The following is a 27,778-nucleotide window of genomic DNA, read 5'->3' as shown; positions in this document are numbered from 1 at the left end:
GCATAACAAGATTGATACGTGTAACTAAGTGCATGAAGACAGGGGTGTGTCCAACACCGAATACAAACAAAGACCAGAAAAGAAGGAGGACAATATCTTCAGTGTCTATGACAGGGTGACACACTCTTATTCTTTTCTTTTTTCTAGGCAGTGTCTCACTGTGTAGCCCTGGCTGGCCTGCAGTTCACCATGTAAATCAAACAGGCTTTAAGTCATGGTGACCCCTCTGTCTCCGCCTCTTGAGTACATGTGTCACCGCACTCAGTGAGTGCTGATATTCGTAATAGATGAAGTTCTTTATCTTTCTCACCCCAAATATGAAGACACAATGAACATTTTTTTTAATGAGAAAATGAGCAAAAGTCATTATCTAATTTAGAAATAGATAAGTATACAAATAAGTGACCAGTGGTCTCATATAATTTCAACCCAATTATTAATCCAGGAATTATTTTATCTTTTTGTTGGGTTCTTGACAAAGTCTCATGTAGGTCAGACAGCCTCAAACTTAAGATGTAGCTGAAGATAACCTTTGAACTCATGATCCCCTGCGTGTGCCTTGCAAGTGATGAGATTGCAGACATGTTTCATCCATGCATACTGCTTTATTATTTTTAATTTTTAGTTTTTGTATGGGGATTTAGTTTTTTTCCGGGGATGAAGTTCAGGATCCTAGGCATATTTACCACTGAATTAGACTCTCAGCCCTTTTCCCTTTATGTTGGTAAAAATTAAGAAATAGTAATACCTTATTGGTGTAGCTTTTTATGGATGACAGTCCAACATTGTCTATCAAAAATTTTTAAGATGTGGGGAAGAAGGAATCACAAACACAAGGCCTTGAATTTGTGAGAAACCTTGAAGTTGGCTCAAGTTACCCCCAAGATCAAGTTCTCAGACCAACTTCTCAGCACAAAGGGTATTAATTGCCCTAGAGGGACAAAGAGCAGGGATAAAGGACCAAGACAGGGGATAAGGAAGCGTGAGAAAGGGGAAGGGGAAAAGGGGGAGGGGGCAGTAGTTTTCCCAGAGGACAAAGGACTGCCTCTCGATAGAGAGGAGACAGACGTGGCACATAGGAAATTGGCAGTTTATAAAGGTAAAAGGGGGAACATCCCATTAAGATGAAGTGCTTAATTTTAATTGGGCATGTTAATTAGGTGAGCCAAAGAGGACTTCTGATTGCTGGACTTCAATACTTTGATAGCTGGACCTTGGTAGTCAGCCTCAGAAGGAGGAATTGGTCAAATAAGGGAATAGACTTGGGGAGTAGCCTTAGGAATGCAATATGATAGTTTTTAGCAAGGAATAGGGGATTGGGGAGAAGGGCAAGGCCTGCCAGAGCCAAATGCTTGACTGGGCTAGTGTCCCTTCATAGTTCAGATCCTCAGACCCCTCTTTAAAGGCTGGGGTATGGCTCAGATTATGCCATAATCCTCCTAGCAGTGGAGAAACATTGACTAATGATCCCTGGTATTCATTAGCTCTCTAGTTTAACTGAAATGATGTGCTTCAGATTGAGTTTGACCCTATGTAAAAAACAACAACCACAATAACAACCAAAGAAAGGGTAAAAAGGGACTGAAGAAGACAGTGTTGACCTCTGGCCTCCACATGCGCACATTGCACACACACACAAAGAAGTGCATTTGACTAACAACTTTTAACTGTCAAAACAACAGCCAAAAACCAACTTAAAAATTGTGACTACAATTTGATCCATCTACACTACTATTAGAAATTTATCTAAAGGAAGTAATCAGATATGTGTGAAAAGATTGTCCTTTGAAACCTTGTCTACAATAAATTGTCCAGTCTTGGAAACAGATTAAATGCTCAAAACATAATTACATAATGGTACATCCATACATTTGACTACTTACTAGATAGTTATTGAAAATAATTATATGGGAACTGTTCTATAGATAAGCAAACATATTCTCTCTTTGTTTCTCTCACACACACATTATAGCCATTTCTAATATTACATCAAAACTTATTTCTAGCTGATTGGCTGGTAATTTTTCTTCCTTTGATATGTGTTTCATGATTTTCTATAACACAATAATTAATTCATTTAATACCCTTTTAAAACAACCACCAATATACTGACCAGGAGAGGAACAACCTACAGTAGGGGTCACCTCCTGATGTCTGGGATGTTAGTGGCTGTGGCTCAGAGCTCTGTTAGAGATGAGTGTATTCCCTGTCTTGTCTAGGTCTCAAAAGAGCTGGACATCAACTCCAGCACGACCTGTTTTTTGACACCTTGAAGGTTCAGTGTGGCTGTTTGGTGAAGGAGGTACTGGGCAGAGCAGCTCAGAGGCAGATCAACTTTCGACTCTTTGAAGATGGCACAGTAAGTAACATACTTAATATTTTTACAGTTCTTTGTGCTTTCATGGATTCTCTCATGAAATGCCTTCTATTTTGTTTAACAAACATTGGGATTTGGAGTCTATTTTTTAGTAATGTTTTAAATTTCCAACTTGTTGTATTGTGACTTTTTCAAAGAATAAATTGTCCTCAGCTTTTCTCAAGAATAGTTTTGTGGTTTGAGACTGTTCATAAATAATGTTCTAAGTTATATAACAAAATGAATAAAAGGATGAAAAACTTCCCACGTTTAGTTCCTATGGGAGCATCCTGAAGTCATCAGACTGTTAGTGTCTATTGGTGGCTTGTCAAGTTGGAAACTGGTCTCGTCACTTTCCCTTAAAGATCAGCATGGTCCTAAGGGTACCCTGGTGTTCCAGAGTACATGAGGAGTTTGACCAGGACTTGGTACCTTGTAGAGTCGCCCCTGTTGTCCCCGTCGCCATGGTCTGGAGATCAGAGCGGATGATTTACTTTTGCTTTTCGTTTCTGTAGCTTGGCATCTCTCTGGATGAAACAGTCACCGAGAAGGATCTGGATGATTTACTGTGGATCTTTGGCTGTGAGTCATCTGCAGTAAGTAAAGATGTGGTGTCAAGAAGGGCTTGACTCTGCCTTTTGTGGACCTGAATCTTTGAGTGAGAACAGCTCAAGGGTGGCAGTGGCCAGTCTGCTGTTCAGATTATGGTGCTGCCTGTCCCCCTTTTCCCTGTGACTGCTGATAGCTAAAAGTCATTGTTAACAGACTCTAGGCAGGCCAGTGCATCCAGGCTAGGTAGATTATTAGTGATGTGGCACCCTGACTTCAGTACAAAGATTTGTAACATTGTATTCTGAGAAATTTACTGTACTCACTCATTTAAAGAATAATTTTCAAAGATGTAATATTATGCCATGTTATTGGCTATGCCATGAGATTATTATGATGGCAAATTGGACATGGTCTCTGCCTCTACCAGTGAGGAGCCAGACATATAATCCTAGCCTGGTCCGTGAGGAAACTGAGCAGAATGGATCAGTTTCTCACCGGAGCTTGGATAAGTTTCCTACACTAAGATCTGAAAGAGGAGGATGGGTCCAGATGTCCTCTCTCTCCTGGGGAAGAAGTCATAAAGGGCCAGAAGGAGAGACAGTCCTGCAGCACCGAGTCAGTTCTGCATGGCTGAGTGGGTGTCCACAGCATGAACTCTCAGGGGTGAGCAAGGTGCGGGGTTACCCTCCCATAGGCTTGAAGAGATAAAAGTCAATGACTCCCTAGACCTCTGGCGAGATCTACCCAGAGAACTCTACTCTTTCTCCATGGCTTGTTGCATGGCTATGACTTTAGTGAATATCTGTTGAATGAGCCAATGAAAGGAAGTTTTTATTACAGAAGCTTGAAATACCTCCCAAAGTGCATTAGTCAGCCCCAGATACCGAGCATAAACTACCAAGAAGCTTCACAATGATCCCCCAATGTTGAATTTTATAAATTGAATAGGACCAAGTAAACACTTTCACCTGGAGAGCCCTGGACTGATTTTCCTTAAGATGATTGATCTGTATGCATTTGAGGGACGTTTCTGGAGTCATTAATACAAGACTCGAGATAACTGTATGTTTCCATTTGTTTTCTGTTGCTCTGATAGTGTACTCTGACCAAAAGCAACGTAGGGGCAGGGAGGCGTGGTACTTCATGCAGGAGTCGGGGCAGGAACGCAGGTGGAAGCCTTGAAGGAAGGCTGCTTACTGGCTCGCTTTCTCACACAATCCAGGCCCTCTTGCCCAGAGTGGCGACCTTCATAGTGAGCCAGACCCTCTACTTTCCCATCAATCCTTAATCAAGAAAGTGATCCACAGGCTTGCCAATTTGATGGAAGCAATTCTTCAGTTGAGATTCCCTCCTCCAGGTGACTTTTGTTTGGGTCAAGTTAACAAAAACAAACCGACACCTATGCTATTAACAAAGAGGGAAGAGGAACAGGCCACAGATTTAATTACATGTTGTAGGTATAAAATTCTTTGATTTGCCTACATTTTCTCCTGTTATTTGAGCAACTTCTTGACTCTCTGGATAATATCACGGATGAAAAAATATTTTTTATTTTTGCTTATTTCTTTCATTGTGCTAGTGATTGAACTCAGGACCTCACACACACTGGACAAGTAGGACTTGACTACTGAGCTAGAGCCCTTAATTTACAGCTCTTGATTGCTGTTCTTTCGGTGGACCGTACTAGGTTTTTAACTTGGGCCTTGCTTATGCAAGGCAAGTGATCAGGTCCTGAGCAATACCCACAATGTAAATGTTCTAATTTGTTTATTTTAATTTGTTGTCGTTTTTGTTGAGACAAGGTCTAGTGTAACCAACCATTGAACAACTTTTTTTAAAGATTTATTTAGTTTTATTTTACATGTACGAGTTCTTTGCCTGTATGAATATATGTGCTCAGAAGAGGGTGTCAGATTCCCTGGAATGGGAGTGACAGAGAATTGTGAGCCACCATGTGGATGGTGGGAACTGAACCCGGGTACTCTAGAAAAGCAATTAGTGCTCTTAACCACTGAGCCATCTCTCCCTCTTCATAAAGATTGATTGATCTGCTCATCTTCTTGTCTCTACCTCCCTTGCACTAGGATTATGGTGGGTGCCACACGTCCAGTCTGTGCTGTTCTGTGGATACAATGCAGCTCTCATGCACACTTCAGGAGCATTCTACCAATTTAACTACGAACTCAGCCTCTCAAATTTTTTAATTTTAATGTAATACATGTCTGCAATGATCTCTGTGACCTTCATGCCAGCAGAGAGATGAGCTGAGGGAGGCAAGAAGGCACTTTGACTCAACACAACTCAGCTATTGCCAGTTTGGTTCAAACTTTGGGAGTCTGATCCTGGTTTATTTTAGGAGCATTAAGGCTCAGCACAATTTGGTGAAAATTATTCTGGTGATGATGAACTCAATCCCGAGTATACAACACAGCGTACATAAATCTCCTCGAAGAACACATTAAGCTAAATACAGATCACATGTAACTATATAGAAACTCTTTGTAAAGTCCATAAAGAGTGTTTCTAGAGTTTGGCTGAGAAAAACCAATTTGTTTATGATTGATTAAGAAAAACGAATTCACAGTAAGGATCTGGAAGAGAGTCCAGGGCTGGAAAAGTCTCCAGCTATGAAGATATTGAAGATAGCACATGAATGTCCATCTGCCCCAGACTTCCCTAGCAGAAAGCAGGTTTTACATTCCTTCCCTGAAGGAACAACCCTATCTGCTTAGCATTCCAGCTTCTTCTAGTACATATTTGTGAGCACAAAGACCTAGGTGTCCCCTATGTGAAACGAGTTATCATTTTTTTCTTTTGCTACTCATGCTTTTGGTATAGTGCTTAAGAAATCATTGTTAAGGCTAGACATAGTGGCGCAATGCATACCTTTAATCCCAGCATTTGGGAGATAGAGCAGGTGGACCTCTGTGAGTTCAGGGATAGCATATTTACATAGCAAGTTCTAGGCCAGCCAGGACTACACAGTGAGGCCTTGTCTCAAACAAATAATAACAGAGAACAGGAAACTATTGCTAAATCATATATCCTGTATATCTGTATATTATTTTCTTCTAAATGTTTAATTAGTTTGGTTTTTACATGACTATCTTGATACATTTGTCTTTTGAATTTTTAATCTAGCCTGGAAGCTTCCAGCCTTGTCCCTGTCCTTCAGTTTCCTTCATCTCTCTTGTAGGAATTGGTAGCTGAAAGCATGGGAGAGGAGAGGAGAGGGATCCCAGGGTCTTCATTCAAGAGAACCAGCCCATTTCTCACACATCAGGTGTTCAACAGGTTTGTGTGGCTTTCATGGATTCTGCATTTTGTGTCCTGGCAATGAACCAGGGAGCTTGGGAGAGCTGACCATTATAGGTCCCGAGTTTTTATTGTCGCTCAGCCAGGCTCACTAGTACCAGACGTAGCCCATCTCTGTTGTAAGTCAAGCTTACCTTGTCCTCTGGCCATTCTACTGTCCTGGGGTGGGGAGGGGAATTTGCAGATGTCCTTGTTAGGCTGAAGCTCATCTCAGGAACTCTGTCTTCTTCCCAGTGTTCTCGCCTTCTTAAAGGGAGCTTCTTGCATCAGTTATGCGCTAAGGTCCGCCAGAATCTCCGTCCTTCCCTCTGACATACAATTAATATGGCTTTGGAGTTCAGACTCCTTTCTTACTGTGGATGAGGATCAGCAGGACTCTAATTCAATGGCTCTGACCTTGTGTTTTATGTTCACAGCTATCACTCGGAAACCAATCTTGTCCGGTACATGAAGAAACTAGAGAACAAAGACATCTCCCTTGTTCACAGCATGATTCCATTGGTAGCTGCCTGTGGCCTTTCTTCTCACTTCCTCCTGTGCATCATATCTAATACAATGCAAGGGGGAAGAAGCAGTACCTGGGGGGAGGTGGGAGGGTTGATAGATGGGCTGTAGAAAATCATTAATGTGATGCTTCTTGGATCTGCTTCTTCAAGGGATCCTGCACGATGAAGCTCAATAGCTCCTCCGAACTCACAGTAAGTAGTTCTTGTCTACGAAGTGGGTACTTGGGGATAAAGTCACAGTAAGTAGGTCTCACCTATGAAGCAGTACTTAGGGACAGATTTCCAGTCTGTACAGAAGTGGATGAAGAAAAAAAAGCCTACCTCAACTGTGACTGTGTGCTTTAAGATCCTTTACTTTGCCATTCTGTGATTGGCAGAGACCCTGATATTTCTCACAACTACATCAGTTAAATTTATGGATAAAGCCAGGTGTGGTGGTACATGCCCTTAATCCCAGCACTCAGGAGGCAGAGGCAGGCAGATCTCTGAATTGAGGGCTAACCTGTTCTAAAAATTGAGTTTCAGGACAGAGAAATTCTGCCTCAAAAAACAAAACAACCAAAAAATTCATGGATACAATGTATTCTTATCATCAAAGTTTTAAAACTAACCTCTGGATAGTTTTAAAGCCAATGATTAAAACAGGAGCCCCAGATTAGTGTCCCAAGTGTCTGAATCTACAAACGTATCTACCATGCCCAGCTGTATAAAATTATTATTACTGTTATTATCTTTTATGGGTTTGTTTATTGTGTGTGTACTTGCATATGAAAGCCACAGTGCACAATGGTTCTATTCTTCACTGTGTGGATTCCTGGGATCAAAGTCAGGTCATCAGGCAACTTCATCACTGAGTTGTCTTGCAAACTCTGTAAAATTAATTTTTCTTTTAAATTAAAATAGGTGACTAGTTTTTGTTTGTTTATTTATTTGTTTTGTTTTCTAAATCTGGGCTTTTAAAAACTTCTGTTTCTTCAGTTTGTAGCTAGCCTCAGAGGTAGACTTAAGAATGTTAGCATGGGCTGGAGGTTGGCTCAGTGGTAAAACACTTGCCAGATATCCATCGGCTGTGGTTTGGTTCTTAGTTACAACAACAGAAAAATTAAAAGGCTAAAGTAAACTTTTGTCAGTTGCATGCCTGTAATCCCAGCACTTGGAAAGCAAAGACAGACTTTGAGTTCACGTGTCAAAAACCAAACACACACACACCACACACACACACAAATATCTCTCTAGAAATCCACTCACAATGTCAGAAGAGTGAGATTTGAGATTTAAGTTTATTCTCTGTGTCACCAGGAATTTGATTAACATGGGGTTGTGAGTGATGCTCATCTTTACAAGGCCAAGATTGTTCCAGTAGAGTTAGTATATTCCTTTTATTTCTTGGATTATTCTGATGTTGCAAATCATTTTACGCAAAGGAACTGTTTTCAGGTCGTGTTAGGAAGGGCCTGTACTGTTTGCATTTCTGTCTGTGGCTGGTTCTGCTCAGTGAAAAGACAATAACATGTATGCATGTGTGCACATGTAAGAGTTTGACTAAACTCACTGCTTCGTGGATGTAAGTCTGTTCTGGGACCTTTCTGCCCCTGGATAGGCAGAATAGAATAGTGTTTCCATCTGAGCTTTCTTTGCAGCTTCTAGGTCGCACTTGTACAGTGTAGATAGTAATAGTTCTTCTTTCATTAGGTTGTGCAGGGAAACCAAATGCATATTCTCAGTGCCTTGATAGTCCCTGGCTGCTTGGTGCCATTCTTGGTGTTAGTCATCATCATCATTAAAATCACCATTACTTTTATAGTGTACATATGCTTACGTTTCTCTTCTTGCTCTTCAGCCCATCACATGGAAAGAATTTGCTAACATCCACCCGTTTGTGCCTCTGGACCAAGCCCAGGGATACCAGCAACTTTTCCAAGAGCTTGAGAAGGACCTATGTGAGCTCACAGGTTATGATCAAGTCTCCTTCCAACCTAACAGGTAAGGGGCTTTGTTCCCTCTTGTTAGCAACTATGTCACGCCCACCTCCAAAAGCAAATTACAGTTTGTATGTATTCTACTTGTCATTTGTTACTATGTATCATTCTATTTTGTATCATAAATTTTGACATGAAAACTTTGCTTAATTTAACAAAGTCACCACTGGTCTTTCTACTTCCTTGGGATATTTATATGCTAAATGTAAAAAAGTCAAGAAGTTTATCCCTGCTGGGCATGGTGGCATGCACCTGTAATCATAGCATTCAAGAGGCAGAGGTAGACGGAGCTCTGTGAGTTTAAGACCAGCATGGCTCTATATAGTGAATTACAGGCCAACGAAGTCTACATAGTGTTTTTTTTTATCCTGTTTGTTTGTTTAATCCCTGTTTTTTTCCATTTATTTCCTTAAAGTATAAACCCAGGGGACATTTATAGCCTGGCTGAGAAAAGTCTAACGATATTTAATTACCTTTCCATTTTCCATTGAGCCCAGCATGACTTGCTTCAACTTGTTTCCAGAACTCGTTGCCATTCTTAAAATCACCGTAGAAAACTATGGTTCAGAATTAGGATACAATGTTCAAAGGCAAACAGAAATAAGAAGTGTATTTCCCAGGGACACAAAGAGAAAAACAAGCTGAAATTATTGTTAGTGTGTTTGGCTTCTAAAGTTGAGGAAATGTTGTACTGACTAGTTTATTGTCAGCTTGACCTAAGGTATAGTCGTCAACAGAGGAGGAAGCCTTTGATGAGAAAATGCCTCCATAAGATCAGGCTATAGGCAAGCCAGTAAGGCATTTTCTTAATTAGTAATTGATGGGAAAGGCTCAGCCCATTATGGGTGAGGCCACCTCTGGGCTTGGTGGTTATGAGATCTATAATAAAAACCAGCTGAATAAGCCGTGAAGAACAAGCCAGTAAGCAGCACCCCTCCATGGCCTCTGCATCAGCTCCTGCCTCCAGATTCCTGCCCTATTTGAGTACCTTGCCCTGATTTCCTTCAGTGATGAACAGTGGCATGGAAGTGTAAGCCAAGCAAATTCTTTCCTCCCCGATTTGTTTTTGGTTGTGGTGTTTTGTCACAGCAATAATAACCCCAGCTAAGACAGTTGCTTTTGAAAAGAGAAAGTGCAAATGGCTTGGGGAGATGCTTCAGTGCATTAAAGCGCCTGTTGAGCAAGCCTGGGGATGTGGTAGCAGCTCAGGGCTTCTACAGCGAGATGGGAGGCAGAGTTTTCAGAATCTGTTACTGTTTGTTGTTGTTGTTTTACTTTGGTTTTTTGTTTTGTTTTGTTGTCTGTTGTTTGTTTTTAAATCTAGACAAGGTCTTACTCTGTAGCTTATGCTGGCCTTAAATTCATAGCAATACTCCCAACTCAGTCTCTCAAATGCTGAGATTATAGTCCTAAGTCACCAAGCCAGCTTCAGCTTTTTAACTGTTATAGTCCATATAACCTTTTTTATTTAGGGAATATCTTAAACTCTTTAATTAACTAATCAATTAATTTATTAATTGAGATAAGATTTTACTATATAGTCGTGGCTGGCTTGGAGACTTAATATATAGACTAGGTTGGCCTCAAATAATAAAGATCCTTTCGTCTCTGCCTCCTGGGTGTTAGTATTAAAACTGTGTGATACGTTACCCGTCTTATTCTCATTTTTGGTGTTGGCTTTGACTGAGGTCCTCATGTATTCTGAGTATGCAGTCTACCACTGAAGTACTTGTTGATCCATAAGACCTTTTGACTTGTACAAAATACAACATCCTGAGTTGGACATGGTGGTGCATTCCTGTGACACTGGCATTGGGAGAAAGAGGTAGGAGAATCAGGAGTTCAAAGCCAGGCTGGACAACATGAGACCCAGTGGGAGATCTGGGATGTAGGCAGATGTTTCTTTCCTGCCCACTAGTTCCCAAATAACTAACATGGAGACTTAATATTAATTATAAATATTTGGCCAATAGCTCAGGCTTATTATTATTTAGCTCTTACAACTTAAATTATCCCATTTCTATTCATCTACATTCTGATACGTGCCATTGCCTCTTTCATCTTGCATCTCCATATTTCACTGGCATTCCTGACTCCATCCTTCTTCTTCCCCGTGTCCTTAGTCTGGTTCTCCCACCTAACCTTATCCTGTCCAGCTATTAGCAAGTCAGCCTCTTTATTAAACCAATCACAGAGTAATTTCCACTGTGTACAGAAGGATTATTATAGCACTGGGGAACAACTGAAGTTTAGGGTATTCTTCACTCCTGAGTTTTATGTTGCTTTGTGAGTGTGTGTGTGCATGTACGTGTGTGTGTGTATGTGTAAAATATGTAGAAATATTTTTCATAAAAATATTGGCTATAGTGATGCCTTTCTCTAAATATTCCAAAGCAACTTTCATTTGAGAACTTTCTATGGTGTCCATCAAATTAAACCCCACATTGTTCTTTAGACACAAGGAGGGACTAAAAGTTCAAATCTGGCTAAAACTAAGCTGAGTATGGTATATGGCAGCCACTTCTAAATCCAGGCTTTTCACCAGGATTCCTGGCAAGGGGGTTCTAATTTAAAAAAAAAAAATCATTGAGCTTTATATATCCTTAAATTTTTGTTCTGTTCTTAGGAAAGGAAATTTTAGCTGTTATGAACTACTTCCCTGTCTCTGTGTACAATTTATTATTTTCTATTTGAGTTTTTCCTCGATTCACATTGACTAGCTGTTCTTGTACACCAGCGTCCATTCACCTGGACAGTGAGGCTTTAGTTAGCCCTAGAACGGTGGTGGCTTCTCAGACTCGTGCCCTTTGCCAGCTCTTTGGTTCTTGACTAGTTATTCCAGTTTCTTCTAGCATATTGAATTTTCTTGGGGATCCTTTGAAGGATAAGTGCTAGTTTTAAACAAAATTATCCATGGTTTCCCTTCATTCTGCGTTAAACAGTGAATTCCGGAGCCACTCCCTTCTCTGCCTGAGTGACCGCCCGGACTCACCCAGCACGGGTGGGTCTGAGGCTCAGCACCCCAGAGCTGCCTCCCTGCAGCCTGCCGTGCAGCTCCAGGTCATCAGTCTTCATTTCAAACAGATGTTAATGCGGCGTCTTAAATTCCCCTCCACATGAGATACTTTCCTGATGGTCTCTGCCTTGTTTATACAGATAAGCATTTTTTATAATACTGAATCACCAAAAGGTGGCACTCATAGCCTTGCCTAACAGTTCCTCTGTAGAAAGCTTCGTACGGCATTGAAACATACTTGCAGTATTTAGATGAGACAGCTGATAGTAAGAGCATCTACGACAACAACTATGTAGCAGTTCCATCCTTTCCCACAGTGTTCTTTTGCATTACTGCCTCTTAGGCCCAAACAATAGCTTCTTTAAAAACAAACAAACATATACTTATTTATTTATTTGTGTGGGAGAAAGTGTGGACACATGTACTACAGCATTCACGTGGTTGGAGAACAATCCACAGAACAATCTTCCCATCATGCGGGTCCTGGGGAGCAAACTCAGGTCAAGCTTGGCAGCAAGCTCCTCTTTAACTCACAGGCCCATCCCATCCCGCCAGCTGTCGGTATCTTCTTTCAATTCTTACCTCTACCTTGACTGACTCTGCCACAAAACAAGATGGGTAGATGGTATGAGAAAAAGCTAGGGACAAATATAAAATACAGTTTAAAAAATTTTATTTATTTTTTTTTTTTTTTTGTTTTTTCGAGACAGGGTTTCTCTGTGGCTTTGGAGCCTGTCCTGGAACTAGCTCTTGTAGACCAGGCTGGTCTCGAACTCACAGAGATCCGCCTGCCTCTGCCTCCCGAGTGCTGGGATTAAAGGCGTGCGCCACCACCGCCCGGCTTTTTTTTTTTTTTTTTTTTGTTTTTTGTTTTTTGTTTTTTGTTTCTTCGTAAAAACAAAATTTTATTTTTTTAAAATTAAAATATCTACATCATCCTCGCACACTTCTCCCCGCTCCAACTCCTTCTAAGCCTTTTTACCCCCTTTCAAACTCATGGCCTCTTTTTTTCTTTAATTGTTTTACAAATACACACACACACACACATACACACACCTGTTGTTTGGTGTGTATATGACTTCAAGACTGACCACTCTGCATTAAACAACTAACGAGGGGGCTCATCCCTAGGGAAGACTGCTTGCCTGTAACTTTCTGTCTAGGGGTTGAGTCCCATGAGAAATTTTTTTCTTCCATATTAGCAAGTCTATTGGTGTTATCTTTGTCCATCTTGTGTTTAGGGAGCCATGCAGTTGAGGTATCATGGGTGTGACTCTCCTGTCATTTCTAGGAGGCATGATCTCACTGCCGTGCTCTGATCCCTCTAAAGTCTTTCTGCCCATCTTCCTCAATGTTCCCAGCCTTAGGGTCAGGAGCTGGGTTGTAGATGTGTTCACTAGGGCTAGGTGTCTAGGATCTCGTTCCCCGTGTGTTGACAAGTTGTGGTTTCTTGGGTGGTCTCCATCTGTCACAAACAGAAGCTTCTTTGTATCAGGGTGAAAGTTACCTATACCTGGGCTGTAAGGATAATGTTTTGTTAGAATGTACTCAGGGATTGTGCTGGTTTAGTAAAGTGGTAGTTACAAGTCCTCTAAGTCCATGACTTCACTAGCCCCAGGGAGTTGCCTGAGTTTCTGGTGTCAGGCGTGATTTCCTTCCTGTTGGGCAGGCAGCAAGTCCAATTACACAGCTCCCGCTTACCTCAGGGATATGAAAGCCTCTATCTACAGGGAAAGGGTGACTTGTGTGTGAATTGTGGGGCTGGAGGCTAGACTTCTATTTGGAACAAATCCCCTGAGCATTTGTTACACAGTCACTTTATAAAGATCCAGTTCTATAGATTTCTTATGGGGGGATGCACAGGACTCCAAATCCAGAGCCTGCTGTCAAGGAACTGGTTTAGCTGAGATAAGCCAGGCACACGGTGTGAACGCTGCAGTAACACTCCATGAACGGTAGGTATATAGGCTGATCTAAGGCATGTGAGCATGTGAAGTAAGATGAAATTGGTTTTTTTAAAGAATTTGTGTGTGTGTGTGTGTGTGTGTGTGTGTGTGTGTGTGTATGATGAGTACCCAAGGAAGTCAGAAGACGGTGTCAGATCCCCCAGAGTTGATGTGTTTCAGACAATTATAAGCTGTTCAGCGTGGGTGCTGGGAATTAAATCACCCCCTGGAAGGAGCAGAAATGCCTTTAACTGCTGAACCCTCTCTCCAGCCCCTGTGTTAAGAGTTTGCTGGAGGAAGATCATTCATTCATCGGTCAGCGTTATTGATCACCCTTTTCCTTTTCATCAGCGTGTTTGGCACAGAAAATAAAGAAGTTAAGAACAAAGTGAACACACACTTTGCTTTCAGGGGTAGCCTTTGGGGACCTTTATGTTGAAAAGAATCATGTCAGGATGTGGAGACGAAGTCTGGCACAAGGACCTAGTGTGGAAAGGCCCGGCATGAGAATTGCCTTGATGTGTTTCGAGGGTCACCTGGGCAGATGGAGAGTAGCAGAGGAAATTGGTATAAGGGTCACAGGACTGCAGCTAGGATGGTCCGGACAAAGAGCTGGACGAGTGGAAGTGTGGATCGGGCTGGGATGACGCACTCTTTGTGTGACTTCTCACCACTCAATAGTAATCCCCACTAGCAGATGACAGGGCAGCCCAGGGGGACCACCGCATCAGTGGGGACAGTGATGTTCTAAGTGTGACGTTCACTATCTTGCTCTGGAAATAAAAGGTGTCAGCCAGGCAGTGGTGGTGCACACCTTTAATCCCTGCACTTGGGAGGCAGAGGAGGGCAGATCTCTGAGTTCAAGGTCAGCCTGGTCTACAGAGTGAGTTCCAGGACAGCCAGGGCTACACAGAGAAACCCTCTTTGAAAAACAAAAACTAGCAACAGCAATAATAATAAAAGGCATTAAGTGGGGCTGGAGAGAAGGCCCAGGGGTTAAGAGCACTGACTGCTCTTCCAGAGGACTTGGGTTCAATTCCCAGTCCCCCCATGACAGTTCAAAACTGTCTGTAACTCCAGTTCCAGGGAACCTGACATCCATAGCAAAGGGCACATAAAACCAATAATCAAATAAAAAGGTGTGCTAGTGTTTTGATTTCAGAAGTCAGTCCAGCTGATGAGTAGCCTTTTTGCCTATGGAAAAAGCAGAGAGGGGTAAAGCTGACTCCATGTCAGGGAACAGCTGCTAGGTGTCTTGGCTCTTGTCAGACATGTCCCTTCGTTTTGTTGCATTTAACTAAAGCCCTGGTCAGTGTCTCCCCTACCCCACCTGTCACCGATGATTGAACCTAGGGCCTCAGACTTGCTAGGTAAGCACTCTACCCCAGTCTATGCTCCCATCCCAAGAGCTTGCTCTTGTGACTCTCAGTCCTGGCGACACAAACACGCTCAAAGAGCAGTGCTATTTGCAGAGGAAACCTGTGGCTCCTTGACACGGTCGACACCGTTCCAAACTACCCATCAGCCACTGTTAGCCCACTGGGCGGGTGACGCTCTACCCTCCGTTTCAGCTGTAAAATCAGGGAGTGGTGGGCTGTATCTCAGGGGGCGCAGACTGGAGGACAAAGCCTTGTGAACGAGGCGGAGAGACCTATGCTCACCTCCCACTCCTTGCTTCACGCAGTAGCACCAGGACGTTGACCCGTGTGCGGTTGACTCAGCGTTGCTCACAGGAACATGAGTCATTCAGTATGATCTCCAAGTGGTGCCTGCAAGATAGTGTCAGAGCTGCTAGCAGCCATATCAATTCAGGGCAGGAAGGATGCCGTAACAACAGGCAAAAGTTTCTGTGGAGATAGTGTGACCTTTGTCTGACTCAGTATTTGATTTATTAGAAAGCATGTTATTATTCTAGGTGTGATCATTTTGTTGCGGTTATAATTTTAAAATATCTTTGCTTTGAAATATACGTATTGGTTTGCTCTGATAAACCGTGAACTTGAGGTTAGTTTCCTAATTGCTTAGTTATGCATAAAAGGGTTTGTTAAGTGACGCATGTGTTTAGAAATGAGACTCACCATAAACTAATCCTTATAATTTCTTATAATTTCAAAATTTTTCTCCCATTAAAATTAGTAATGGGTTTCTTACGTTTTCTCGCAATATTTTTTTTTTTTTTTTACCAGTCCTATTCCCTTAGTAAAATCATGTATGTTTGATGGTCCTGAGCTGATAAGCAAGGCCCACCTTTGGTTAGGGCCAAGCAGTTACTTTTGTTCCTGTAAAGATCCTAGATAAACTAGGACCCTGAGTGGTCAACATGTGGTTAGTGTCTAGTAAATACTGAACAAACCCTAGGACCATGACTGCTTAACGTGTGATTATGTCTGGTAAATACCGAGCGAACAAGGGAAAGTCACAGCCCTGACTCTCCTTGTCTTGTCTTTGCAGCGGAGCCCAGGGCGAGTATGCTGGACTGGCCACTATCAGAGCATACTTAGACCAGAAAGGAGAGAGGCACAGAACGGTGAGCATGGGCAGGCATCTGGCTCTGCTGTGGGTGGCCTCAGGCTCAGATCACAGGGTCCCTTTGGTTCTGTGGGATCTGCCTTTCCAGTCTTCTTGGAAGTGGACAGGGAACCATATATCAAGAAACACATATCTGTGAGGTGACCATCATGATTCTTCTTTCCAAGACATCCCATGTAATCGTCGTGAGGGAAGCATCCGGAGATGAAAGGCTTTTGTACAAACCCAGCATCTGGAGTCAGCCAGCTGGCCCGTGAAATGGTCTCCAGGGAGAAGGAGGCGGGTAGCAGGATTGCTGCCATTCCTGCCCTCCTCTTTGGCTCAACCCTAGCCCTGGGCCTAAGACCGAAGCAATTTTAAACCTAAGTATGGTCTGGGTTATATGTATCCTCAAAAGATGCCCATAAATATGTTCTCCCTTGGGGTTGTTCTCAGCTCTGATGACCGTGATGGGAGAGGGTACAATCTTTGCTTTGGGCATGCAAGTCAAGTTTGCAAAAGTGACTCCTCTCAGCTGGTCCTGGGGACCAGCTGGTGCTACTGGACACAGCTCGTGTCCCAGAAAGATGTGGTGTGATATAACCAAAGCCTCAAGTTATGGCCAAAGGAGTTCCCTGTTTCTGGTCCCTCCATTTTGAAGGCCTACTCTGTGCTAAGGTTTCCACTAAGCTGTGGAGATGGAATTTTTAGAGGGATTGTAGAGTAGGTGTCAGGAGTGGGACAAAGCCCCTGACAGTTCCAGGAGAATTCCAGAAGGCTCTTTCCTAAGTGGGCAACATCAGTGAGTCGTAGTCTAAGCTCAGGTCCTTTCTGAATTTATTGAATCTGAAAGGGCTTTCTGGTTAGACTGGATTTTGCAATGAAGAATTTTGAAACTTTCACTTTCTCCTTGGAAAAGGAGGAGAAGGAACATTGTCTCCCTGTATCTTCCCAATGGGAATAGAATTTTCTTTAAATCCATCTATCTACCTACCTACCTACCTATCTACCTACCTATCTCTGTGTTGTGGTGATGGTGATTGAACCCAGGCCTTTCCCACACTGGGGCAACACTGTACACCTGAGCCACATCATCAACAGTTTTTGTTTGTTTACTATTATTATTATCACCTACATATAGCCCAGACTGTCCTCATATTCTCTGTCCTGCTGAGAAAGCCTTGAGTTCCTCATTCCATCGCCTGCCTCCACCTTCCAGGTGCTGAGATTATCTTCTGGAGTGCTGCGCACCGCGCCCCCGTGTCTGCATTCGGTGCGCTTTTACCCAGTTCGTGAGATTCGGGCAAGGGGCAGGAGGTTAAAATACACAGACACACATACAGACAGAGAGACACCGACACGGGTCATCCTTGAATTCCCCAAGAATGCCCTCTTTATTGTGTTCAGGGGCAGATTATATAGAGATAGCCATGCCCCAGCCAAACCCACCAGAAACCACTCTCCTGCCATCAGGAACTCCTGAAGGTCTCGTGCTCAGAACAGCTGTAGGCACTCAGATCAGCAAGAAATTCAGGATCTGGGGTCTCACTGTTCCCAACACCGGAGCCCATGCCCAGCTGGTTTTGCTATTTTGATTTGTTCCTATGTTGGCTGAGGTAGGGTCTCAGTACGTAGTTCAGGCTGGCCGTGTACTTGTTCCTATGTTGGCTGAGGTAGGGTCTCAGTACGTAGTTCAGGCTGGCCTTGTACTTGTTCCTATGTTGGCTGAGGTAGGGTCTCAGTACGTAGTTCAGGCTGGCCTTGTACTTGTCAATGCTTTGCCTCCGTTAACCTAAGTGCCGGGTTCACAGATGTGTTCGATCATGCCTGCCATTGGACTGATTTTTAACAATCATGAAGCAAGCCATTTATGAATTCAGAAATTACTGGACACCCTGGGCATGCACAGGGCAGTGTGGTGGCCTGAGATCTGGTGATGCAGTAGACAGACATTTGAATTTGGATTTGCTCACTCAGCTTTCTTGAGGTCATCATCTCCTAGCTCTCTGGTGGTCTTGAGACCTCAGCGACTCACAGAATCAGAAAGGGAACTATGGAGCTGAGATGTCCAGTTGAGGGAACACCAGATAACCCACCCCTGGTTATCTGGTTATTCGTGGTTCCCAAATCCCCGTAAGCCTTGGAGCTCCTCTTCATTGACTTTTTCACTGTTTCACGGGAAGACCTGTGAGACCATCCACACTGCACAGCCATTGCTTGACAGAGAAGCCATCAGACCAGTGGTCCTCAGCCTTCCTGATGCTGTGACTCTTTAATGCAGGTCCTCATGTTGCGGCGACCTCCAACCAGAAAGCTGTTTTGTAGCTACTCCATCACTGTAATTTTGCAACTGTTATGAATAGTAATGTAAATATGTTTAGGGCTAGAGGTTTGCCGAAGAGGTCTTGACCGACAGGTTAAAAACCACTGCACCAAACCCACTCTGGCAGTGTCTGTGGAAGGCCCACAACTGAGCAGTGATAAAGAGCCAGCCAGAATTGAGATTCTTTCCATTCTCTGGTATTTCCCAAGCCCGTGTTTACCTAACTTTACATTCTGACACTTGGATACAGTTGCTTTGATATAGGAGTTGGGGGACCAAGCCAGAAACTACAAATGAGAGATCTTCTGAATCGGGTAGACCTCCATCTTTGGTGATTGGCTGTCTGTGGCTCTCGTTCCCTCTCTCAGCATCCCAGTCCTCCTCTGCTCCCATGCCTTGGATGTGATATCCTCCCTGGCACTGGTGTGCACACTGCTATCACAAAAGCTTTGAGGCTCTTCTGTTGGCGAGTGCAGGATTCTCACTTCTGGACAGTAAGAGGAGAAAGCAGGGAAGCCCCCCGCCGCTGAGCTCAGAAACACAACAGAGCTCACCAGTCTGGAAACATTGGCAGCCTTCCAGACACACATCTGATGTAAGCCCCATTTTTAGAAAAGAAAAGAATGACTTATTATTCAAATCGCCAGAGAAGATTTTCCACATTAGTGACGTCAAGGCAGCTGTTCCCACACCAAGGCTCTAATGGAGTTCAGTTAAACATACCCTTTGCTTTTGAAAAGGAGTTGGAGCCATTGTGTGCTACGAAACTGCCCAGGTTCCTGACGATTCTCTGCCTTCAAGCTGCATTTGGAAGTCATTTCACATTTGCTCTTTGGTCAAGTTTCAGGGACTCCTGAAATAGAATGCCCAAGTTCATGATTCATAGTTTAATTTGAGAAAATGAATTATTTAGCAAACATATTTAGCAATCACCATGTGCCGGGCACTGAGCATCTCTCACTTTGCTGGTCAAATTTCAACTCAAGTCTTCGGACCAGAGACTGAGCTTCCTGTAGAAAGGGGAAACACTGGCCTTTCACGTGTACACATGTATGCTAATAATATTACTATTGTTATTAAATTTTGAGAACTGTTTTTCTTCCTGAATGCCTGGGGCAGTCATAGCCTTTAATTGTCAGTCATTGCCTTTAAAAAAACAGAAGTTTCTAACTCGTCATATGTTCAGCCATTGAGGAGGAAATCTGTAAGTCTGCACTCACCAGGACCTAGCGCCCCCTAAAGGACATAAGCGTACCATGGTCAGATTCACCTTGGACTCTAAGGCTTAGAAAAACCAAACCTTCAAATCTGGGTTCTAATACTTCTGTTTCCAGCATAGCCCTGCGATTTTAAAGTGAGGGGAAAAGTAACACTGTGTAAGTAACTCAAGGTCCTTAGATCCCACAGAACACGAGCGTGTCTACCGTGAAAGTAACTCAAGGTCCTTAGACTCCACAGAACACAAGCGTGTCTACCGTGAAAGTAACTCAAGGTCCTTAGACTCCACAGAACACAAGCGTGTCTACCGTGAAAGTAACTCAAGGTCCTTAGACTCCACAGAACACAAGCGTGTCTACAGTGCCTCTCTCCATTGTTTCAGGGATTGATTTTCCATGGCTGCTCTAGCAAATGACTGTAAACGCAGGGACTGACTGATAGCTAGAGACCAAAACTGTCTTCATGGTGTTGGCAGGGTGCTTATTGGCTGAGCTATGGAGGACCTGTTGCCTTTCCTAGTTTCTGCAGGCTGTGTGTGTGTGTGTGTGTGTGTGTGTGTGTGCGCGCGCGCGCGCGTGTGCAGGTGCCCACAGAGCTGAGCTATCTGATACCTGGACTTAGAAAGGGAACTGAAACTCAGGTCCTCTTCAAGAGCAGTACACACTCCCAACTGCTGAGCCCTCTATCCATTCCCTCCCCCAATCTTGTGTGAATGCATTTGTATATGTGAGTGTATGTTTGTGTATATCTGTGTGTGTTTGTATATGAGTTTGTGTGTGTAACTGTGTTGTTTGTACAACCTCTGTTTCAGAGGAATCAGCTGGAAGCCACATTTTTCCTCCAGAAGACCATTTTTATAGCCCCCCTCCAGAGGAGTGGCCACACTGGGTCTGTGATTTTCCAAGTAGGCTCGCTCTCCACTTGAGTGCCATTGGAGAACTTCAGCCCTGTCCCATCTTGTCATGGTTCTCCCTGAGATCTGCAAACCGCAAGATTCCTGTATTCACGCCATGATGGGGACGATGGGAGATAGGAACCCCGGCATGCAGCACTACACCTACCACCCACCCAACCCCCATCAAAATCCTTTGTGGGGTGCAGGACAGTGGTAGAACACTTGGCTTGCCTGGCATGCATGAGACCCTGGGTTCAGTGCTCTGTAGCTACTCCCCTGACTACAGCAAAAACATCCAATAGAGGGACTGGGGATGCAGTTTAGTGGTAGAGAGCTGTTGGAAAACATGTTCATTCCAGCACTGAAACAGGTCCTTTGGTTTAGTGTCAGCTGTACTCTCGAGACACTGTCCCTGATCTCTTCCACCGAAGCCATGTCCCCATCAGCAGTTACCTACTGTACTGTGGATAGCGGGCATTTATTTCTCCGTGTGCTTGTGTTATGAATGAATAAGTCATGTGAGCACAGGGTAGGTGTTGACCCTCACACAAGTCATTCACAGCAGAGGAAGCACCCAGTAGGTGTTCGCACAGCACAGTTACGTTGTCCTGGGGAGGCCCTTGGGGGGTGTATCTGTCCTGGTTCAGCCAGGAGCATCACTGAGGGTGTGATGAGGGCAGTGGCATCCTAGACTTCAACCTCTGACCTTGTCTTCCTATGGATGGATGCTTTCCATCCGCTACATCTAAGACCAGGTTAGAAAAGGCACAGGCTGTCGTTAGTGCTCTGGGATAGGGGAGGACATTCTGATACCTTTAGGAAAGTATTTGGGGATTCAAATGGAAACGCCCCTTCTGGTAATCTGTTTGCAATAACAGCACTGATGACAGCAGCTTTCAAGGCACTAGGGATCAGCTTCTGTAAAAACATGAGGCACCTAATTTGTGTCATCGGCATGTTAGGAGACTTTCTCTAACTTGAGATACCCGGTAATTTTTTTTTTCTTTCTTTCTCTTTTTCTGCTTCCTTTCTTTGTGTTTCCAAGGTTTGCCTCATTCCTAAGTCAGCACACGGAACGAATCCAGCAAGTGCCTACATGGCGGGCATGACGATCCAGCCTGTGGAGGTGGACAGATACGGGAACATCGATGTGGCTCACCTCAAGGCCCTGGTACTTACTCTCCTCTCCACGGACTGGAGAGGTCCGGGTTGGGAAGACACAGGGGATGGTGATGTGTAGGGGAGTAGATGGATGGGGTAAACATTGTCTTCTCTTATATTCTAATGAAAGACAACGATTCCTCTTCTGAATGGGTCTGTAGGGAAAGAATACAAACCCAAAACAACCCTAACGATCTTTAAGGGAAAGAAAAAAATAAAAAGCAATTGTAACTTGGGTCCCCAGTTAAAAGAAGCCATGTCTTCTCTCCCCCTCACAGAGAGAGAGAGGGTCCTTTTCAGTGACCCCCTCCACACCCTGATTCTTGCATTTGAAAAATAATGAATGAGGGATTCAATGTGATGTCACAGTAAGACAACCCTGCAGGGCCTGCTTTCCTGTCGTCCTCAGAGTTCTCCATTCACAGCCACACAGGCTGTCATGGTTGTTTCGAATTAAAGAACGCACGACTTATTCAGATTTTGCAGTCGTCTCAGCCATGCTGTGCTGGATCCCAGGCAACATTCTACCCTGTTTCCTCCACACCAACCCCCACTCCCAGTCTCCCAACCTCCAGGAAGAGGTTGCTTAGCAACCGTATCTGTTTTCCACCAGTGGACTGGAGGCTGCATTTTAAGTGGTAGGAAAATTGGTGGAATAGCGATGTGATTCTGTCAGGGTGATTAGGCATGGGTCCTGAGGACCTACGTAAAAGCCTTCACGAGGACACTGAAAATGCACAGCCCTGTTCCTCTTTTCCATCCTCCCCTTCCATTGCCATTTTAATTTTTTTGGCCACAAATATTCTGGGTTGCTAACTGTAATTACTAAGTCTGTCCAATATAGAATATGTGCAATATGACTTGATTTCCCATTGACCTCTTTTGGCTTGATAGCCAAGAAAAAAAAAACTAGAAATTATCCTTTATTTATACAATTGCTTTCTTGGGAGAAAAAAAATGAAAGAAATAGGTATAGCTATAATACAGTGGTTCTCAACCTGTGGGTCTAACCCTTAGAGAGGGTCAAGCAGCCCTTTCACAAGGGTCACCTGAGATCACCGGAACACAGGTGTTTACATTATGTTGTTAACAGCAGCAAAATTACAGTTATGTAGCAATGAGAATAATTTTACAAAGGGGGAATTTTACAAAATTCCACCTAACATGAGGAATTGTAAAAAAGGGTTACAGCATCAGAAAGGTTGAGAACTGCTGGCCCAGTGGGCTCGTCACCCCAACACTTCAAAGGGGAGTCACAAGTCGAAGGCTAGCCTTGGATACACCGGAAGTTAGAAGCCAGTCTGAGCTAAGAACCTGTCTTCAAAACACAACAAAGTGAGGGAGATTTTTATTAAAACTGTAACACTTCTCAAGAGTCTGTGGGAAGGAAAGTAGGAAAGTGTTTACCAAAAAGTAAGCAGAAAAGCTAGCTGGAAAATTATATAGCCATGTACAGAGATGCCTCCCCCACCCTCCGAATAGCCCAGGGTAAATTTTGAGGTGATTTGAACCAAAGCAGAATTATTTTTATAGAACTGGGCCCAAAATATCCAAAAATCTTCTGAGTAGCCTCTTGCTTTTTGTTTAATTTTGTCTCATGTAACCCATGCTAGCCTCAGAGTTGCTGTGTAGCCAAGGCTTCCCCAATAGCATGGTTATGTGAGTGTTCCATTATGCGTAGTTTTTTATTTAGTGCAGGGAGCAAGCCTAGGGCTTTGTGCGCGTGAGGTAAATCCTAGATCAGTTGAGCTACATCCGAAGCTTGGTTTCTTTCTCTGGACCACAGAGTCCCGAGAGGACTTGCTGTTGCCTTGGGAGGAAGGAGCAACTGGCTGTGCATTTTAGCAACTGTTGTAGACTGAGACATCGTCAAGAATTCCAGCACCAAGGCTTTGCCTTCCCTGGTCCTTTAAAATGAAGAGCAAAGCCTTGGCTGAGAACGGATCACTTCTTCATGTCACTCTTCTCCCCACAGGTGGATAAACACAAGGAGAACCTGGCCGCCATCATGATCACGTATCCCTCGACCAATGGCGTGTTCGAGGAGAATATCAGTGATGTGTGCGCACTCATTCACCAACACGGAGGACAGGTCTACCTCGACGGGGCAAATATGAATGCCCAGGTGCAAACAATTAGTGCCCACTGAGAAAATGAATAAGGACATGTTATTTATTATTAATTTTGACAGAATTGACTGATTTTTATGAGTAAGAGTGTCTTGCCTGAATGTATGTGTGTACACCAGTGCTCATGGAAGTCAAAAGAGTGGAGTTTACACCTGGTAGTGAAGCACCCTGTGGGCGCTTAGACCTGAACTCAGGTCCTCTGCAAGAGCAGTAAGTGGTTTTTTTTGTTTTCACTGCTGAGCCATCATTCTTGACCAGTTTTGTTTTGAATTTTTTTAAATGATGAAGACTACTATTTTATGTGCTCTGGTGTTTTACCTACATGTATGTCTGTGTGAGGGTGTCAGATCCTCTAGAATTGGAGTCACAGACAGCTATGAGCTGCCATGTGGGTACTGGGAATTGAACCCAGGTCCTCTGGGATAGCACCGAATGCTCTTAACCACCAAGCCACCTTTCTAGCCCCTTGTTTTCATTTTTTAAAGCCTGGTGCTAAACTGACCCCCAGTGAGGAAAACAGTTCTCTCGGGGTTCTTGAGATCCCCTCTAATACATACACGGGATTCAGAACCGGGGTTCTGCTCTTCCCCTTTCTTTTCCTGTTGGGATGCTGGGGATCAAACCCAGGGCTGTGAGTGATGCCACGAGGAGGCTCAAGCAGACTTTGCTGCCAGCTCCTCACAGACCACCTCAGTTCCACTGGGATTATAGATCCTAGAGGAAATGATAGGGTGGACAAGGTACAAATGGAATTCTATTGTCAGGAGTGCTGTTCCTCTGGAGACATGACTGAGCAAGGTCTCCTGGTTCCCTAGCTGATTGAGTTCTGGCCACAGTAGATGCCAAACGCCCATGGACCTCGGAGAAACCGCTTTACCTGGAGTTTTAACTTCCGTAGTGCCCCGAGGGATTCAATCCTGCCTACCCGGATTGCAAGAGTGACTGTGGTCTATGTAATGTGTTCACCTGCCTTCCTCTCTCCTTCTTTAATCTGAGTCCATTCATAAGTGTAGTCCAGGGATTGCCTTCTGCTTTGGCAGCCTAAAGCAGGCATATCTGTCTACAGTCAAGGTGGCAGGATTACCAGTTGAGTACTGTAGCTGGGTATGTGGATTGTCTCGGGAAGACTGGCAGCCTCACTTCCACATCCTCAGCTCAGCATCCTGTGGCTCACAACCTTTCAGAGCTAAACAAACTTTTCATAGGGGAGCAAATCAGATATTTCCATTAAAATTCATAACAGTAGCAAAATTACATAATGAAGTAGCAATGAAAATAATTTTTATGGCTGGGGATCACCCCTGCATGAGGAACTGTATTAAAGGGTCCCAGCATTAGGAAGGTTGAGAACCACTGCTCTAGGCCCTTGCTAAATACCCACATGTTAAATACCCAGCCTTGAACTTGCCAGGGAATGTAGTTCTGATACTATGAAAGCTGCCCGCTCAGTAGAATGAACAGGCTGTAACTTTAGGGCTAGTGGCACTTCCCCTCCTCCCTCTTAAGGCAGACATTTAGGTACAGACTGCCCAAGTGTGTATTTTAAATCTGAGTATGGTTAAATAGTCAGTTGCTATCACCATAGAAACCACAGTCACTTTGCCTGTGGGGTGCCAGGTTGACTGCAAACCGTTTAGGAATCGATTCCTCTGATATTTGAAAATTACATCGTGTGTGTGAGCGCATGTGGAGGTCAAAGGGTGACTTGGAGGAGCAGGAGTCACGTCCTTCCGTTCATCATGCGTGTCCTATGGGTCAAACTCGGACTGTCAAACAGCTTTCCTGAGCCATCCATCTCACTCTCCCTAGGAAGCCTTTTCTGTGACCATTAGGGATGTGGCTCTGCCTGCCTCTCCTGGGGAGACACACAGCTCACAACAGCAAGCCCTTCCCTCATCGGGAGGGGCCTTACCGAGCTCTGATGTTTACTTCTGTTCTTTTCCTTTGGGGTAGGTGGGAATCTGCCGTCCTGGAGACTTTGGGTCTGATGTCTCTCACCTAAATCTTCACAAGACCTTCTGCATTCCCCATGGAGGAGGTGGCCCTGGCATGGGGCCCATTGGAGTGTGAGTCCTGGGCTACTGGCTTCGGGGTTGCTTTGGAAGCAGGATGGCTCAAACCCTCTCATTCTTCCCATCTGGGTCTTCAAGTGTCAAGAAGATATGTAGTGCGCTTCTAGCTGGTGGATGCAGAGCTGGTCTAAGAGTGTTGGGAGAGTGTCCTAAACGCGATGCTCACCTGGCCTCGTTGAGCTCTAGAACAAGCTTGTTAGCAGTTGAGCCGGGGACTAAAGCATTGAGGGGTCAGAACTGGAATGTGGGCTCCTGTAAGTGATTTGCCCCGAGAATTCCAAGAGCTTTTTATTTTACTCATTTCCTATAACATATACAGCCTATGATAATATTGAGAGTGAATTGGGTCAAAGGCACTTAACCCCTTACAGCTTTAATTTTTATTGCATCTGTGATAAGTAAGGAGGAAACAAACTTTATTACTAGAGATAATTGGATGAAGTCACTTTACTGAGGGAATATGTCTTAGCGATTGATAGCTTCCTCTGTATAGTAAGAACAGCCTTATCCCGAACTTCTGGAGTTTTCTTTATTTCCTTTCCCCTCCTTCCCTCCTTCCCTCTTTCCCTCCCTCCCTCCCTTCCTCTCTTCCTCCCTCCCTCCCCCTCTCTTTCTGTCCGTCCGCCTGCCCGCCTGCCCGTCTGTTTGTCTGTCTTTCTCTCCAGACAGGGTTTCTTTGTGTAACAGCCCTGGCTGTCCTGGAACTCACTCCATAGACCAGGTTGGCCTCAAACTCATAGAGATCCACCTACCTCTGCCTCCCAAGTGCTGGATTAAAGTCATGTGCCACCACCGCCTGGCTCTTCTGGAGTTTTTGAAGCGTGTGGTGGTGGTCAGGGAAGGGCAGTGTTCAGGGTTGCCGGGAGCCTGGCTTTCTTGTTTTTCCTCTTGATTTGTATTGTGTGTAGTGAATGAGTGTCCTAGGTCATTCAGAAGGTGTGTAATGGAGCAGTGTTAACCCGTGAGCCTCCAAGCGGAGTGCCCAGGGCATCTCTTCAGCAGTCTTCTGTATCTAGTATACAGCTTAGAAGGATGTGGGGTCCCTATGAGGGCCTCCGGGGGCTGCCTCTGCCAAGTCCTTCACCACAGTTCTTGGAAGCTATTAGGTGGTAGAGAAGGAGGGAGGGAGGGAGGGAAGGAGGGAGGGAGGGAGGGAGGAAGGAAGGAAGGAAGGGATCTCTCTTTAGTTGTTTTCTTGTTGTCTGCCCCGTCTCCCCCAGGAGTGTCAGGTCCCTTACTAAGCAAAGAGCTCCTGGAGAGACTGCCCATTTAGTTCAATTGTATCTTTTTGTATCCTTTCAATGTGTCCTTTTAAACCACCACAGGAAGAAGCATCTTGCTCCCTTTCTGCCCAATCATCCCATTGTTTCCGTCACACCAAATGAAGAGGCCTGGCCCGTGGGGACTGTCAGTGCCGCCCCGTGGGGCTCCAGTTCCATCCTGCCTATTTCATGGGCTTATATTAAGGTGAGGCCTGAGAACATGTGTTGCCATGGAGCAGTGGGACTTGAGACTTTCTCGAAGGGGTTGAAGATGAAGGAGTCTGGGACTGGAGAGTGGGAGTCAGCGAACACAGCTGGTGAATGGGGTTGCTGCCAGTGCTGGGGTGGAAGAAATCGTCTCCAAGGCCAGCTAAAATTATTTCATCTGTTCCTTTGGGTTCTCATGATGGGTTTACATTTTTCCAGACACAGTTAAGTTGCATGAGTCATGTGAATGGTCTGGCCACATCATGTGGTTTCCTGTTGGATTCAGACAGCGCCACATAAGCGGAAAGCCGTGCACACAGTTGTCGTGACACT

At 44.3% G+C, this 27,778-nt stretch overlaps 1 protein-coding gene across 1 annotated transcript in view; it reads left to right on the top strand.

Moving 5' to 3' along the window:
• The window catches only part of Gldc (glycine decarboxylase), an 81,828-nt gene that overhangs the window by 38,162 nt on the left and 15,888 nt on the right, over window positions 1-27,778 (top strand). The window contains exons 10-20 of the mRNA XM_038322913.2: window positions 2,220-2,359; window positions 2,872-2,952; window positions 6,105-6,202; window positions 6,640-6,724; window positions 6,880-6,921; window positions 8,570-8,712; window positions 16,122-16,197; window positions 21,660-21,785; window positions 23,751-23,900; window positions 25,858-25,970; window positions 27,302-27,443. Coding sequence (XP_038178841.1) covers window positions 2,220-2,359; window positions 2,872-2,952; window positions 6,105-6,202; window positions 6,640-6,724; window positions 6,880-6,921; window positions 8,570-8,712; window positions 16,122-16,197; window positions 21,660-21,785; window positions 23,751-23,900; window positions 25,858-25,970; window positions 27,302-27,443 — 1,196 coding nt within the window. The remainder of the gene's footprint in view (window positions 1-2,219; window positions 2,360-2,871; window positions 2,953-6,104; window positions 6,203-6,639; window positions 6,725-6,879; window positions 6,922-8,569; window positions 8,713-16,121; window positions 16,198-21,659; window positions 21,786-23,750; window positions 23,901-25,857; window positions 25,971-27,301; window positions 27,444-27,778) is intronic.

The sequence above is a fragment of the Arvicola amphibius genome, chromosome 1, assembly GCF_903992535.2.
Source record: "Arvicola amphibius chromosome 1, mArvAmp1.2, whole genome shotgun sequence".
Classification (NCBI taxonomy): Eukaryota; Metazoa; Chordata; class Mammalia; order Rodentia; family Cricetidae; genus Arvicola; species Arvicola amphibius.
This window is presented reverse-complemented; position numbering and strand designations above follow the sequence as displayed.